Source organism: Magallana gigas, chromosome 8 (genome assembly GCF_963853765.1).
Source record: "Magallana gigas chromosome 8, xbMagGiga1.1, whole genome shotgun sequence".
NCBI classification, from domain to species: Eukaryota; Metazoa; Mollusca; class Bivalvia; order Ostreida; family Ostreidae; genus Magallana; species Magallana gigas.
Window position 1 is genome coordinate 4,725,092 of NC_088860.1, and position 17,049 is coordinate 4,742,140.

At 32.6% G+C, this 17,049-nt stretch overlaps 2 protein-coding genes and 1 non-coding gene across 3 annotated transcripts; all 3 read right to left on the minus strand.

The window, feature by feature from the left end:
- Window positions 1-630: 630 nt before the first annotated feature.
- Window positions 631-3,690, minus strand: LOC105330632 (acetylcholine receptor subunit delta). Its single transcript, XM_034473061.2, has 2 exons — window positions 3,183-3,690; window positions 631-1,863 (listed from the first exon to the last, which is right to left on the minus strand). The coding sequence occupies exons 1-2, from the start codon at window positions 3,252-3,254 to the stop codon at window positions 979-981; spliced, it is 957 nt and encodes a 318-aa protein (XP_034328952.2). The 5' UTR covers window positions 3,255-3,690; the 3' UTR covers window positions 631-978.
- A 4,407-nt stretch (window positions 3,691-8,097) lies between these two features.
- Window positions 8,098-10,014, minus strand: LOC117690069 (neuronal acetylcholine receptor subunit alpha-6-like). The gene is made up of 2 exons (XM_034473060.2): window positions 9,613-10,014; window positions 8,098-9,361 (listed from the first exon to the last, which is right to left on the minus strand). Exons 1-2 carry the CDS (start codon window positions 9,925-9,927, stop codon window positions 8,447-8,449), a joined length of 1,230 nt encoding a protein of 409 aa, XP_034328951.2. The 5' UTR covers window positions 9,928-10,014; the 3' UTR covers window positions 8,098-8,446.
- Window positions 10,015-13,463: 3,449 nt separating this feature from the next.
- On the minus strand, window positions 13,464-16,361 carry LOC105330634 (uncharacterized). Its single transcript, XR_010708564.1, has 3 exons — window positions 15,933-16,361; window positions 14,122-14,494; window positions 13,464-13,599 (listed from the first exon to the last, which is right to left on the minus strand). It is a non-coding gene; the product is annotated as an uncharacterized protein (transcript).
- Between the last annotated feature and the right edge of the window lie 688 nt (window positions 16,362-17,049).

Genomic DNA, 17,049 nt, shown 5'->3' on the forward strand with positions numbered 1-17,049 from the left:
TTATTAATTAGCGAAGCTTGATTGAGAAAAAATAAAAAAACTAATTGGTAATCTTCAAGTACCAGTGATATTTGAAGTATATAAAACAAAAGACATTACTCTTCCGATTTATCGGTATTAAAGCCCAAAAATTTGAGTCCATTATTTTGATATTATATAATAGTAGTACAGATAGATACGTTATAATAATTCAGCGACTATTTACCTCCCCCCTTTTATTTTGGTAACATACTAGTATACAAAATTGATATTGGCTTATTGGATTAACCTACCAACAATTAAATCACCATTGGTTTCCTTTTCATGACCTTTACTTAAATTGCGATGTGCAATGGAATAAACAATGCAACGGTTACAATTATTTGGCAGCATTAACATATGATAGGCAGAATTAGAAATACCATCGTGATCCAAGGAGCCTGGGAACAACAGTTCCTACGGAGACGGCATTCTATGCAAAATTATGCTGAATAGTACATATGACGAGGTCGAATTTGCTCATATTTACTCATAAAATAAAAACTTTCAAACGCAATGTAAAGTTGGTTGAAATTAAAATTTACTAAAAGATGTAATATTGCTGATCGACTTTTTATTGGTCTGAAATGATTTTAAATATATATCCACCAATTAAAATAAACTTCAATTAAAATAATGAAATATATGACTCCAAACTTTACTGTTTTGACAAGTCAAAGTCCAGTGTTTTACATACAGAGGCCCAAATCATATGGTATACGAACAGTCTTCGAGAAATCTGATGGTGTGACATGACCGACAAGCCCGATTGTCGACACTAATCCGTCTGAGTGTAAGGTTTTGCCCCTCATGAGTGCACGGGTTTCTAAGTAATAAAATGGTTATTCCTACGAACAGTTTAGTTGGATAAAATTCCAGTTGCACAAATTTTATGGAGTATGGAAATTAAAAATCTCAACACATCAATGTTTGATAAACATTAGATATTTAAAGGCGTTCCTAACCACGGGTACTGTGAATCAATTTAACCATTATGACAGAGATAGCTACGATTTCAAAAACTAACATTGTAAATAAAGAAACAAAATCTATTGCAGACGAAACCGCTCTCCAATCAACCACGTCCAAATTATCTTCACCAACTGGTTTGATTCTGGGAAACTTCTTACATTTTGTACACCGGAGATATCGCTCGAATTTCACGATCCCTCTGTAAAACCTTCCAACCTCTGAATTTCGGTGGTGAAGCCGAAGTTGAAGTGATGAAATAGTTATAGTCCCTACCCCTAATATCATTTGAAATACGAGATAAACTCCTAATAGTGATGTATTATCGGAATTTACAGGAAGCTGCATACTGATGATGGACAAAAACACAGCGAAGGACAGGAAAACAGTCATCGCGAAAGACATTTTTTCTCCGGCGTCCGCAGGGATGATAAATACAAGAAGATTTAAAACGCCTAGAAGAACAACAGGAAGGATCAGATTCATGACGTAGTAAAGAGGTTTTCGGCGCAAGTGCAGGATGAATGTAACTTCCGAGTCCACTTCCGACTCTGGAGATGCAGAGGATCCAGTTGATACGATGCTCCAGACCGAATTTTCTACAAAGTCATAAAAGTTTACAGGAAAATCGTCGAAATGGGTCACGTTCACCTCGTATTTATTGAAGCTCCAACTGTGGACTGTTATATAGCAGGTCTGGTCGTCAAAAGGAAAAAAGGTGATATCTATCATGGCACATTTACTTTCAAATACTTGAAAAGGCAGCCATCTTACTAGACCATCTGAAGTAACGCTCAAGTAGTAGAAATCTCCACCAAGCTCCTTTATAGTTTGAACACTATTCTTTAATACCAAGTCTGGAGTCCATATTTCATTCTGTTGAAATTAGAAACTTGCTTTAGAAATACAAAAATTATTAATACATGTTTATCATTATCATTACTTGTTGTAACAGTCTTTAAAAATATTTGAAGTTAATACTTCTCTCTTTTTCAAAATAAAGTATTTAGTGAATACTGTGGAATCATTAGAATTCATGGTGGCTCAATTTTCGTGGGTGGCCCTCCGCCACGAATTTACATCCTCAACGAAAACAAATTTAGAAAGAGTTATCTTTTTTTTTACTGAAACTGAAAACCGACGCATCCTTGAAATTACATCCCAACAAATAAGCAAAAAACCCACAATCCACGAAAATTGGCCCCCATGAAATTAAATGATTCCACAGTAGTTAAAAATTACTTGATGGGTATTTGAGAAAATACTTAGCAATGCTATATTTTGGTTTTCAGTTAAAATGTTCATAACATACATATCCGATTTTCAACATCTCTAATGTCATAGATTTATTCAAAATAATGCTTAAGTATAAAATCGAATTTATAAAAAAAAAAATGATGGTGAAATAATTTATTTCATTTTATTGAAATAATAAATTCTAACGGAATAACCAAAAATATTTAAAAGCATAGTTATCATGACAATTTCATGAGATGTCGAAGGATGTTATAAAATGTCAATCCTACTATGTTAAGCCGTGGTTACTATCATGATTGAAGATTATTGTAATTAAATCTCGGGTGTGTTAACACAAATCAAGCAAAATGAAGGTTAGAGGTATATGTGGCGTATTTTTCCTGCTAAGAAACATTTGCTTGATTTATTTATTTAAATATGTTATATGAAGATAGATCTTCACAATAAAATACGCAGTTTATATCAATTCGGTTAAAAAGATAAAGAAATTAATAAATAATTTTTATAATAATTGTGGAGTCCACAACGTCTAATTATAAGAAGCACGATGTATATTTTTACTCAAACTCATATAAAATTTTTTACTCCAAATACGCCACAGATATCTTTAACCATTCCGAAAATTCCAAAAGGCGTTATTGCTCCTGCAACAATTTTAGCGTTAAATTTTATTTTTATTAGCATTCTTTTAAGCTTGATAAAAAGTATATAGAATACGTGCATATAGATCACGCTCCTTTGTAAAATATTTGTTTTAAATTTGACAATGAGCACAACTAGAAACTAGAAAAATCCAAATAAAGAATCAATATTACCTAGTTAATAAAAGTTTTGAAAATTTCATTGTGAATTCATTGTCATTTTACCGAATTATTTCAATTTCCTTCTCGCTTACAATATAAAAGGTGATAATGAACAAAATCACAAAAAAAACATACCTGTTTGAAATACATTATTTCGATACCAGTGCTTAGTTCGTCCCACTGAAGAAATTCGTCGAACCACGCCATTTCAAGGAAAGCAGTTGTGACCAAGCGTTGAGCGACAGATCTACATCGTTGATCCCAGCTAGGTATAAAGCAGTGAAGATAAAGACTGTTTCGTCTTGGTCTAAGACAGGACGGACGCTTGTAGAATAGTTGGCTAACAGTGACCAGTGGAGACGTTTGTAATCTTCAGCGGAAGATCCACAGACTTCATCTATCACCACTGTAATACAACAAAACACAACAATTGCCATCCACGCAGATAGTTGACCCGTCATCGGGAAAATTGGTAAATCACCGGAAAAGTAGTGTCCCTGTAGATGACCAGTGTCAATACACTGGTGGATATAGTTGATAGATATAGTATTTAAATCCGAATGCCTGGATAACTAATGAGATAGAGCTGTCAGTGGACGCTTTCGATTGGATGAACATTTACTACATGTTAATAAACTGTACGCTATTAGGACGCGAATACCCACATTAAAGGATCATTTGCCACATGATTCCTCGATTTGTTTTTTATACCTGAGCTATTTTGATAAATATTAGTAGAATTTGAGTTGTTTAACACACGAGCATTATAATTATTCAATATACATGTACTATTTTTAATCTGTCAAAGTTTAGTCAAGTCTTATGTACATGGTATAAAGAGCTCAGTGGGTACGGACAGCCTTTCTGTCAACTTCCGATTACTGTAGTTTCATTAATATTCAAGGGTATCAAATTTCGTGGACAAAGTGAAAATCACAGTTTCAAGGATACGTAAATTCGTGGCCAATGACCAAATCAATACAAAATGTTCATAGAAATTGCATTTCAATGAACATTTAATTTCGTGGATCAACTTAACAACAAAATCCACGAAAATTGGTATTCAACGAATATTGATGAAACCACAGTATCTGTTCTGTCTTTTGGTGGCACACCCCATATAAGATTATAAACAACGCAACCGATTGCCTAAAAAGACACCTTTGGTAATTTGATAAAGAATATCAGTCGGTAACTAGATAGATTAATAGTTTGCATGAGATTAGATAAATTTAGACAGAGACTTTTTTTATCATTTTGAAATATTTCCGTGGAAAAAAGATATTGGAATGTTGCCAAAATGTATGAATGCAAAAACATCAGCGAGAATAACATTTTCAATTGGGGATTATAAATTAGGTTTTATGTTTTCATTTAAATCGGAATATTTTATTTTTCGTGTTAGATAAGTATTTACAAAATTATCAAATCTTCTTAGGACTAAACGTATTTATACATTGGTTTTGGGAATATTTCTTTCCAAGATAGGTTGAAATGTGAGTGAACAAGGCGTGCAATGGACGGGAAATAATTCTATGTATTAAAAATACAAGGCATCACCTTGATTGACCCGGAAATGGGGATCTATTTGCTAAAAGAAAGAGTCAGAGACGGATTTATAGTTTTATTTTTAAGCAATCTTTAATTGATAACAATAAATTTACAACAACAGGGGAATTACTACAGGAGGTTCCAGTAGTAGGGGAATGATGATAATTTAAGTAAATGCTATAAAACTGTAATCTAGAAGTTCTAGTAAAACTAATTAATTAAATGAGCATTTTCCTAAAACGTAAATCAAATCTTTATAAAATATTGTGCAATTAATTTTTATGGATAAAGCACTATAAATCTGATATTAGTCAAATTTGGCCCCCGGCCATAATTCGCTATTTTTAAAATGATTAAGGCACATTAATTTGTTGTATTATCTTATAAAAGAGTTTACATGAAATATGTTTTTCACCTATTAATTTGAATTATATGCACTCACTGGCAGTATATGACGTCAGAAGTGACGCTATTTTTATAATTCAATCAAAATCAATCAAAATTTGACGTTTTTTTTCTACCTTTTTTCGAATGGGAAATATAGAGCGACTCTTTGAACAAGAACCAACTTTTTGTCACTTATAAGTATTTGAAAAATACATCTTTGGTGAAAATGTTTTGTTTGTTTAAGCAGTCGCTCAATGTTTTCTTAAAGAAAAACTGCTTCAAAACAAGCCGTTTAATGCTAAAAATGAGAAAATGGCGGGAAAAGGTAAAATTTGTGTTGTCATTTTTTTAAATTGTGGGCACAAAAATCAAGATGAAAATTGTGAAAAAACTTCAAATGTATTTTTGTACAAATAAAACAAAATCAAAGTACTGAGAGTACTGAAAGACGGGGTCTTGAAAGTTTGAATCTGTAATTGTCCTGGATTTCCTCGACTATGATTCCAAAATTTAGAGTTTGAATTAGTTGTCACAATCTATCAATGTTAATTTGGCTTTTTTGCAATTGTCTGATACTTTGTCTAAATTTTACTCAATCCCGGCCTTCATAATTGTAGAAAATTGACACAACGGTATATTAGGTAAAATAAGACCCCAAGGAAAAATTTTAAAAATAACTACTAACCGGGAAAATCAAACAACTACATGTATATCAAAGTAGATAATTTTAATCATTAGATTTATTCAATTTTGTGATCCAAGTCAAAATCCACAAGTAGGACGGTATCCGTAATAAAAGTTTTATGAAAACCCCGAAAACTCTAAAACTGCTGAATTAACAAACAAAGTGAACATTTGTATACCGATAAAAAAACACAGGCACCTGACGTTGGAAATATTTTTTTTTTTACAATAAGATTCCAAGAACTTTGACAATAAAAAGATTTGTCACGGTCGCCATTTTGATTTTTAAGACCGACTTATCTGACACGATTTTCTTCATTTGCGATTCATGCAAAATTAATAGGTAAAAATAAATCCGTTCGCCGCTTACTACTTTTCTGTGTAAACTCGTGCATCACCTACACAAATTACGATACAACCGTTCCTTTCATTAAAAATCATACTCCGAAAATCAGAGACATAAATAACAGAGATTGTCAACTCCGCCATTGGCGTGTAAATGTTACGGGACCAACCTTATTTTGAGAACTACAAGTGCAACAGCAGTCTTGTATAAGTCATTAAATTTGAACCTGATATTGAACATGAACATGAACCTGAACCTCTAAATATTTTAAGCATGTTTTGTTTATGAAATATTTACAAAAACTCTTTATTTAGTTTTTAAACTACTTTTTTAAGTTATTGACTTTTCACAAAGTAATGGTAATGCATTACTTTACTCATGTAATGGTAATGTAATGCATTACTTCAAGAAAATTAAGTAATGGTAATGGTAATTTAATGCCCCAATTCATGAAGTAATGGTAATGTAATGCATTATTTTACAATGTAATTCACCCCAAGCCTGATTCCAACTAAGTCGGAAAACATGAACATTAACATTTAACTTGTTCATCAATCGATAAGATTGTGTATATATTATATGATGTATAAGTCTTCCAAAATGTATAATCTATTATAGATTTTGCTTACAATGCATTGTTTAAAATTTAAATTCAGTTTAATCAACTAAAGAGCCAACGAACGAGAAGGCACATTCAGACTTGTTTTTATTTTTTTTTGTACAAAATTCCTTTAGAGACGAACAGCAGTCATACCGCAAGTAGACTGGAAGCCAATGAAACACCTATTTAATTTGTAAAACATCTGTGTATAATCCGGCCCGATTTTAACTTCGGCTTGCGCATGAAGTTTGGTAGTATAAAGGTGAAAGATTGTCAAAATAAAATTCACAACTTTTCAAAAATGGCACGTTGCGTTTGGGAACTTTAATTTCGATTACACTATCAACCTCTTCTATTGATTAATGAGCTCGTACACCAACTGAATCGTCAACGGCGCTGTGCATTCAGTTACGCAACTCATTCCACATTTGAACCCGAGCAAGAATATTTTGATCAATAAAACTATTTGTTTATTTTCTAAATAGAATTTTGTTTATACACAGAGGACTTAAAAAGATTTAATGCGTGTTTTTATAATACATATTTACTGAAATGCATGAAAACTTTCTGCACTATTTTCTTACGAGTAGACTCAATTCATGTGTTCTACGCGTGCCTTCCGGTTTGAGACTTCGGCTGACAGTAAACCAAAATACAGTAAAATGTCAATGTTCATTTTAGGGGGCCATTTTAGGCTCAAACCATATATAGTCCTTTGTTTACTAAAATCAGCTGTTCTAGCAAAACTGACTATTTAGAGTCAATTTTAAAAAAAAATTAAAAAGGAAAGGAAAATTGAAAAGCGTGGACAATAAAAGGTTTCATATAGTTTCAAAACTTCATAATAAAGATAAAGATACGTATATATACACATAATCAAATTCACTTGAATTACTCTAACTTTTAATTCTATTATTATCCAAACAACTGACATTGATGTCATAAAAATAAAATGATCGATGATATTGGGTAAATGGAAACATAATTTGCATGACAATAGGTTGATATTTAATTACATATCGTGTGTGAAAACACTGGATATGTCAAATACCAGCGTATCGGTAAATAATCAATATTATCGGACACCGGTTCATTTCTTGGAATCGACGTTGTCGATTGTGACTTATAACGACACACCAAACGGCGAGCACCTGTTGCTTTTGAAATATGCCGAATGTCAAAAGATTTGCCATGAAAGCGCAAATACGTTTTCCAAATTAAAAAGTGTAATTATGTCAGTGTATTACATATTCCTCTCAATATTCCAACCATGATTAATCTGTATTTTAAGTCACCTCTAAATATTTACTGTTGCACTTTTACATAGAACATGATAGACACAATGATATAATATTTATATACACTCAAACCATATAATTCAATATTTAGCGTTTTTGAATAGTTTTAATAAAAATCAAAAGTGTCTCATAAATGTCAAAAGCAATAAGAACATAATAAAAGATTTATTTAAGGGGTATTTCAATGCAATAAATTATTTATGGCAATGTTATGAAATTGATTTCTATTTTACCTACGATATTCAATGAAACGTTACTATAAACGGTTTGCACTATTTTGGAAGTTTTCGTCAAGCATTAAATTATTATAAAGGAAGAGAAATGAGTTGTTGACAAAAATTAGGTTGCTTAGATTTTGATTTACTCTTAAAATTTTGAGTGAAATTTCTTATTTCAACCTACTTTCCTAATATTCCATGTACCTCTGCCTATGTAAAATGTTTACGGTTCGGAAGTAATGATTTGCAAATCATGGATACTCCAACGTAGGTTGTGAAAAATCTGTTTGCTTTGAAGTACATGTGATCTTTACCTAACCATGAGCACTATTGATTAACATTACGAATATGGTGATGGCTAAAACTTCAAAAACCAACATTGTCCAGAAAGAAACCAAATCAATAGCAGATGAAACTGCATTCCAATCAACCACGTCTTTAGTGTCTTCTTCGCTTTCTTCTTTTTCGCCTTCCAGATCGGAAACTTTCCGAGATCTACAACAGCGTTGCTTGCACCGTAGAAAACGCTCGACTTTAACAATTCCTCTATAAAACTTGCCAACTTTCCTATCTGCTTTTCGGTAATGAAGTCTTAGTTGGAAAGACGATATTACAATGGTTCCTACCCCTAAAGTCATTTGAAATACGAGGTAAGAGCCAACAAGGGAAGTTTTCTCGGAATTTACAGGAAGCTGCATACTGATGATGGACAGAAACACAGCGAAGGACAGGAAAACAGTCATCGCGAAAGACATTTTTTCTCCGGCGTCCGCCGGGATGACAAATACGAGAAGATTTAAAACGCCTAGAAGAACAACAGGAAGGATCAGATTCATAACGTAGTAAAGAGGTTTTCGGCGCAAGTGCAGGATGAATGACACTTCAGACTCGAATTTTGAGTCTGGAGATGCCAAAGCACCGGTGAATACGACGTCCCAGACCGAATTTTCTACATAGTCGTACATCTCAACCGGAAAATCGTCATCATGAAAGAGCGTCACGTTTACCTCCCATTTAGGGAAACTCCAACTGTGAAAAGTTATATTGCAAATCTGTTCATCGAACGGGAAATATGTTATATCAATATCACATTTACTTTCAAATACTTGAAAAGGTTTCCACGTAACCCAACCATCTGAATTCACTCGCAAGTAGTAGAAATCTCTACCAAGCTCCTCAAACGTTTTAACGTCATTCTTTAATACCACGTCTGGAGTCCATATATTTTTCTGTAGAGAGAAAAAAAAAATTATTTTTTCACAATTCTATGCACCAGATGAACTGATACTTTGTGAAACTGTAGGTTCTCTAAACCATACTAAATTTTAAGATTGTAAAAACTAAAAAGGATGGACGAAGACGAATAAAAATCGTTATATTAGCAGCAACAACACCAAATATTCCACAAAATAATACTGGCATTCTATCATTTACAGAAAGTGATGGCTTGATTAAAATTTAAAGCCAGAAGACTCAGAACCTGTTTAAAGTACATCATGCTAATCCCAGTGCCTTTCTTGTCCCACTGAAGAAATTCGTCCCACCAGCGGAGCAAAAGGAAACCAGTAGTGATTAACCTCTGACCTACAACATCCACTTCGTTGATGCTGGTCAGATAATATGACGTGTGGATGAACACAGTTTTATCCTGGTCCACCACAGGCCGGATCTCGTTAGAATAGTTTTCCAGCAGAGACTCCTGTAAACGAATGTATTCCTCAGTGGAAGTTCCATGGATAACATAAATTACCGCTGCTCTGCAACAAATCACGAATATAGCCGCAATTCTCATCATTATCCTAAAGATTTAAATATTAACTGTATTTCAAAATATGTTTGATTTCGATGCCAGCTTATGTATGACTGAAGTTTTTCAAGTATAATTTTATCATTGAACAGTTTCTACCAAAGCGAGCCCTTAAATGATATATAAATGACATGTGGCATATTGATAAGATGAATATTTTAAGAGCTATAAAATGTTTTCTCTACAACAAATATAATGTTACATTTTTAAACGCATAATCCATTTCATATTATTTATTTTAATGGTAAAACAATCTTAGAGCTAAACACCGCTCGTAAATAGGCACCACCAAACAGGTATGTAAACCCTTCGATTTCATTAAACTTGATTACACACCTGAAACTCTCGTGGCCAACGTGCAGTATTCCTTTCGGGGTCTTTGGATTTTATGACTGTATTGCTTATTTTGTGTGCATATTCTGTTTGTAAATAATGCATGGACTTGTATATTTGATGTTAGTTTTCTCTTTGCTTGGAAAAAAGTGACAAATTTGCCAATTTCATCGGGACCGACTACCACGACGAGGCAAGTTGTACATCAGCACAGGTGAAACCTCTACAGCGAAATACTCTGAAGTGTTTTTTAGAGGTCTGCAGCTTATATAGGGGTTGTGAGGATAACAGTGATGAAAGAGATATATGGCGGACGGAGCCTGTTTACGAGCGGTGTTCAACATCAATAATTTCACCGGTCAATAAATATTTACAATTATTAAAATCAGTCATATTTATTTACTTTAAAGATTTTAATTTCAGTTTTTTTTTTAAATGTGATAATTATGATTAAGATTTGGTCTGATTTACCATAAAATCCAAACTTCTGTCCATGGATGAACCGGTGTATGTCACACTGTGTCATACTTTGACTTAACCAGGTTGATTAAAATGTTTACCATCTCCCAATTTAATGACGATAAGTATAATGCAAGATGATTCTATATATGCTGAGTATATAGCTTTTCAAATTACGTATTCCAAATTGTATTTAATTATGGTACATCTGAAAAAAAAATTCATACCTAACGACTGAAAATCCCAAACACTGAAGCGAGAGCGTGTAAACAATAATCTTCTTATTTTAGATGGAGGCAACTATTTTGTTATGTAATTAAGGTTTCATATTTCAAAGAATCATTTACTTCTGCAAACATTTTATGACAATAAAGAAAAGCTTATATATCTAATAAAATTGTGATTTTTAATTTTGATTTCCCTCTATTTCACCATAATAAAACTTCTACAAAGAATGAAATAATAATGGATTTGTTTTTGTGAAGTTTATTTGTTCCACATTACATAAAGTGGGTCTCTCATGATTTGCGATGGGAAATGAATTTTATCCAAGGAGTTGTATATTTCTATCCCCGAGACGTTTAATTCACAATGTGTGTCGTTTTCAAATTAAAATCGAATGTGGCAATCTTGTACAATTGTGGATAAGAATGTTAATATTTCTTGAACTGAATATTTTTTGCCCAAAGCTGACCAAAATTATTGCCAAAAGGAAAAAAAAAGCAATAAAGGTGAGGTTCTACATGTTTTTTTATATATACGAATTATGCATACAAGAGTAGAACAATGTCTTTTAAACACTCAGGAGAGCTGTCGAACTGCGCAGCTGCAGAATTATTTTGAAGATTTAAATATCTGAAAATGTATGAAGAGGATTCATTAGTATTCCATCTACAACCATTTATTGAGAAAAAGTATAAATTTTGCATATTAATGTTGTTACTTTGTCTCAAAATAGGGTACCTTATTTTTATGTCGGCATGGGATCTATTTTTAGAACAAGAAAAATCCAATTTATACTAAGTACTTTTGTGTTTATGAGGATACATTGACGTTTATTTTCTTAGAAAAAAAATAAATGTCAATTCAAAACAATCTGTGACAATGTGACAAACATCACCAAAATTTACTTTTTTGGGTTTTTCCAGTTCTATAAGTATAACATTTGGTAAATAAGTGGGGTAGAGGTCCAAAAAGTGATTGTCTTAAAAAATATACAATAATATTTTTCAATGAAAATACAACTTATATGTGCCTCCATAGACGCATACAGAACTGATAGTTTCTAAGACGCATTTTAAGAATAGAGTACCCTACTTTGAGACAAAGTTGCAAACTAAATACAATGAAGCGCATTGAAGTGGTAAAATTTTTCGTTTGAATGGAATGTTCAAAACTTTGTATGGAACAAATGTGTTATAATACCAGTTATCCGATTTTTTTTTAAACCTAAAACAATAAAGAAGAAATAGTGTTAACGGATAATCTTTTATTAAACATTTATGACACGAACATTTTTCAGACAAATTACCAAACAGAAGTGATTTCAGAAATGACTTTTTTTTTTAAACTGTTTAACATGTATTTAAGTTATTTAATCTAATAAGGTTGATGTCATTTTAACCTGTAACACGTACTCTTAATGGCAATCATCGTGGCAAGCAAAATTCTAACAAATATGTATTTTCAAAATGCTTCAATTTTATAAGACAAACATTTTTGCAAAAATATTCAAGTTACTTAAATAGTTTTAAATTAAAGTTTAACCAAAATTAATCCTGTTTATTCCAGAAGGTAAAAAAAAACAATCAAATTCCTGTATTACAAAATAAAAATGTTTAAAAACAAGTACATGTATATTTTAAGTTTTATTCTTACCAATATTCTCATTGGCATACATTATGCGAGTTAAACTTTTTTCTATATAATAATTATAATATAATAGCACTAAAAGCATTAATTACTGCAAAATTTATACTGAACTTTCCTGTATTTTCACCATAATGATGGTAAAAACTAAAATTTCAAAAATTAGCATTATCCAAAAAGAAACAAAGTCAATTGCAGATGAAACATCATTCCAATCTATTCTGTCCAGATAGTTTTCGCTTTCTCGACCTTTGTGTTTCGAGCATTTTGAGGAACAATTTTTGCATCGTAGAAACCGTTCAAACCGGATGATTTCCCTATAAAACCTCCCAACTTTCTGTTCCGACTTCCTATGATGAACACGAACTTGGAAAGACGAAATGATTATTATCACTACCCCCTTCGTCATTTGGATTATGATATAAACGCCCAGTATGGGAATTTTCTCGGAATTTGTCGGAAGATGTGTACTGATAATGGATAGAAATACAACGAAGGAGAGGAATACGGTCATTGCGAAAGACATTTTTTCTCCAGCGTCGGCGGGGATTACAAAAACCATCAGACTTATAACTCCTTGCAGTGCCATAGGTACAATCAGATTGTTGATATAGTAAAGAGGTTTTCTGCGCAACCAAAACGAGAAGGTCACTTCAGATTCTGCACTGGAATCGGAAGATGCATACGCATTGGTTGAAATGATATCCCAGACTGAATTTTTGACATAACTGTAATAATCTACTGGTGTGCTGTCATTTTCGAATAGGGTAACGTTCACCTCTTGTTTGATAAAACTCCAACTGTGGATAACGATGTCGCAGAACTGGTCATCATATGGAAATATGTGATATCTACATCGCATTTACTCTCAAACACTTGGAAAGGCAGCCATCTAACATATCCATCAGAGGTCACTTTCAAGTAGTAGAAATCTCCTCCAAGTTGCTCGATCTTTTTAACACCATTCTTTAATACCAAATCTGGTGTCCAAATGTCTTTCTGTTTATCAAAATCAAATTATATTAAAAGCAAACTGTTTTTCCTTAATGATATTTTGTCCTGGCTTCTAGTATTCACACAATATGTCATAAATATTCATGAATATCCAGACGACTTTGTTTAGTCAATAACTGTGGTTTCATTAATATTCTCGGTTATTTTCTGGCATTTATATAGTTTTTAAAAAATCACCTTTTGAAAACATTTTAATTTATGATTAGTGATTCTTTGACACAATGTGTAATTTGATAATACAACTTAATAAGCATTAAAAAATTTTGTGGATCAACTCAACAATAAATCTTTGAAATTGATGTTTAACGATTACTGTATATATAAATATTCGCCCTCGTTTTATTTTCGTCCCTTTCGACCTGGTTATCAGCAGGAAAATTAAAGACTGTGCGAATTCAATGTCTCAAATTATCTCTTTAAACACAACTCTGTGGGCGAAAATTACACGGGGCAAAAATGACCCCGATACAGCATTGAAGAACCCAAAACATTGAAATTGATAATCACCTGTTTAAAGTGAAGTGTTTGGATACCGGTACTGTTGAGGTCCCAACGAAGAAACTCGTCCAACCACGTGACCTCCAGGACGGTCGAAGTGACCAGTCGCTGGCCCACGGCATCCACCTCGTCAATACCGCTCAGGTAGAGCGCCGTGTTGACGAGGACAGGTCTGTTTTGGTCCAGAACAGGACGGACGCTGGTAGAGTAGTTGACCATTAGGGACTTTTGGAGACGTTTATATTCCTCAGTAGAAGCTCCATTGACTATGTGTATTAACGCTGTGCAACCAAAAAGGACCAAAGCTGCCTCAAATGACATTCTCTCTATGTATATATGCAATCGACAGGAAAAAACTCTTCCTTCGATGACACTATTGTATCTAAAACAAATAAATCTTTGCTTGTTGTTTTTTTTTTTTGCATGGACACCGGTAGTTTTAACAGAGTACATTTAATGTATGATGGTAGCAGAAATAAAAAAAGATTTATTCCCCAAAGAAAAATCATATTTCCCGAAGGCATTGAATCATATTTCCCAAATATTCATGCAGTAAATGTTCTATTATACCGAACAACATAAGGTTATACAAAATACGTCGATTTTTAATATTCTTTCGACTTTTCGAGAGCAATAACGTCATGATTAATTGATTTTCTGTATTATTGCCTCTCACTTCTTTCATAAATTCGAATCATATATATATATATATTAGACTAATCAGGTGACGCGTTTTAGAGAATATTCATATTGAAGTATAATAAGTATAATAGTTATATAGTTAGTAACATCAGAGTAATGTTTTATATGACCTGTATTTTGTTCGTGCAATATTTTGTGTATGTGGTGTTTATATTTATACTGGTGTCATACTGATAAATTGTAAATCAGCTGTCGTGACTAGCTATTTTATAATTCAATGCTAAACAATTATTTTTCATAAAAAAATATATTAATTGTATCATTTTAAGAGCTATTTATTGCTGCCTTTCAAATATTCATGGCTATATAGCGGCGATACACAATTATCATAAAAATTGACATCAGTATGAAAATTAATTATAAACATTGAATGCTTATTTCTGGATGTCGTCGGTCCTATATATATAGCTATGACACCCCAAACGGTGCAGACATATTATCATACCGCGCTAACGCGTGGTATTCAATTGTCTGCACCGCTTGGGGTGTCATAAGACCGACGACATCCAAAAGTAAGCATTCAATGCTTAAATTTACTTTTTATCATAAAAAGGGAGTCGGTAAGATAGAATCGTTACCTTTTTGCAGTTGACCTAATATGGTTTTATACATGGTCAATAAATTTCACATGGAATTTGTACTGACATGTATAAACCATATTAGGTAAACTACAAACCATGTAACTAATAATACTCTGTCCCAAGATATCCTAGAAGATATCTTGGAAATTTTCCTTTTCATAGTTTTCAATTGCACTTCTTTCACAGGTATGTGTATTTCTATTATGAATCGGCGAAATGTGCCGCATAAATATCTTGGGACAGACTATAAACATGTGACAAAAGAATATTCAATAGATATTGGAATGGAAACGAACAGTACATTACATCAATTTAAAATCTACAATAGTGGTCACTCGGTTTGTAATCAATATCTCGGATCTGTTACAGACATCTCCAGTTGATCCGATTTAGTAATTGGCTTCATAAATGGTATTATACAGTAACATGTTTTTTCATTCCGACTTTCCTCTGTACAAAAATCATGCAGTTTCGTTGTTAAACCGATAAAAAGCTGATGATAATAGTTGAATTCAGTTGTAATAAATCATTACGTACCTTGACTTTTTGGTTCGGTGACAAAATATCAAGTTTGTTTCACCAACGAGGCTGTTCTGTGTATAAAAGTCAAACTTGTTAATTTAATGACCTATGATTACATTAAATTGCATCCTATTTTAGGTGTTGTAATGTGCACTATATCCGATAAAATCTTGCATATTGATGGTACTGTTTAAATCAATACGAAATGGAATTAATATTTGTTCTTGTTCAGAGGATAACATTTCAATACATTTTTTCCAAGCTGTGCAAATAACACTGTGCCGGATAATTATGCCAGTATCAAGGTGGCATTTTTGCACCCGTCTAAGCTACATGTACCGAAAAATTCAAATATGCCATATGATAGACCATTGCTTAAAAATGTATAACCACCTTTGTTATTAATGTATCTCACCTGTCAGGAATGATATTTTCCTTTTAAAAAATCCCTATAGGATGATAATTTTAAACCTTGTTAATTTAATGACCTATGATTACATTAAATTACATCCTATTTTAGATGGTGTGATGTGCACTGTATCCGATAAAATCTTGCTTACTGATTGTATTGTTAAAATCAATATGAAATGGAATCAATATTTGTTCTTGTTCAGAATATCCTTTAGAAAAACAAATTTTCTATAGGATATTTGGATTGTCCTACCGGAATAAAAGAAATTCATATACATATGTAAGAATTCGAACCAAACTCATGTAGGATTTTAAAATTCGATAGAAAATTTTCAATTCCCATAGGAAAACTATCTTTCTGAACTGAAATACTTCTCTTATAGAAAATATAATTCTCATAGGATCTCTGTAGGTAAATTATTTCTTCTATGGGAATTATGATTTCCTATGGGATATTAATCTTTAAAGTAGATATCTCACCTGTCAGGTGCGACACACTAAAACCAAAAGTGGTTATATACTCTCTAGACATTGGTTTTGTTGTTGTTTTATTTTTACGAATATTTACGAAACTGCATCTTAAACGGTTGCAAAAATGCTACCTTGGAACAGGCATAATTATCACCATGCAGGATATGCAATTATTGTAGCGCTGGTCCGGATTTAACTGTTTATTAGGGCAATGAACGCGCGAGAACCCGGCAACTCATGACTTTATTTG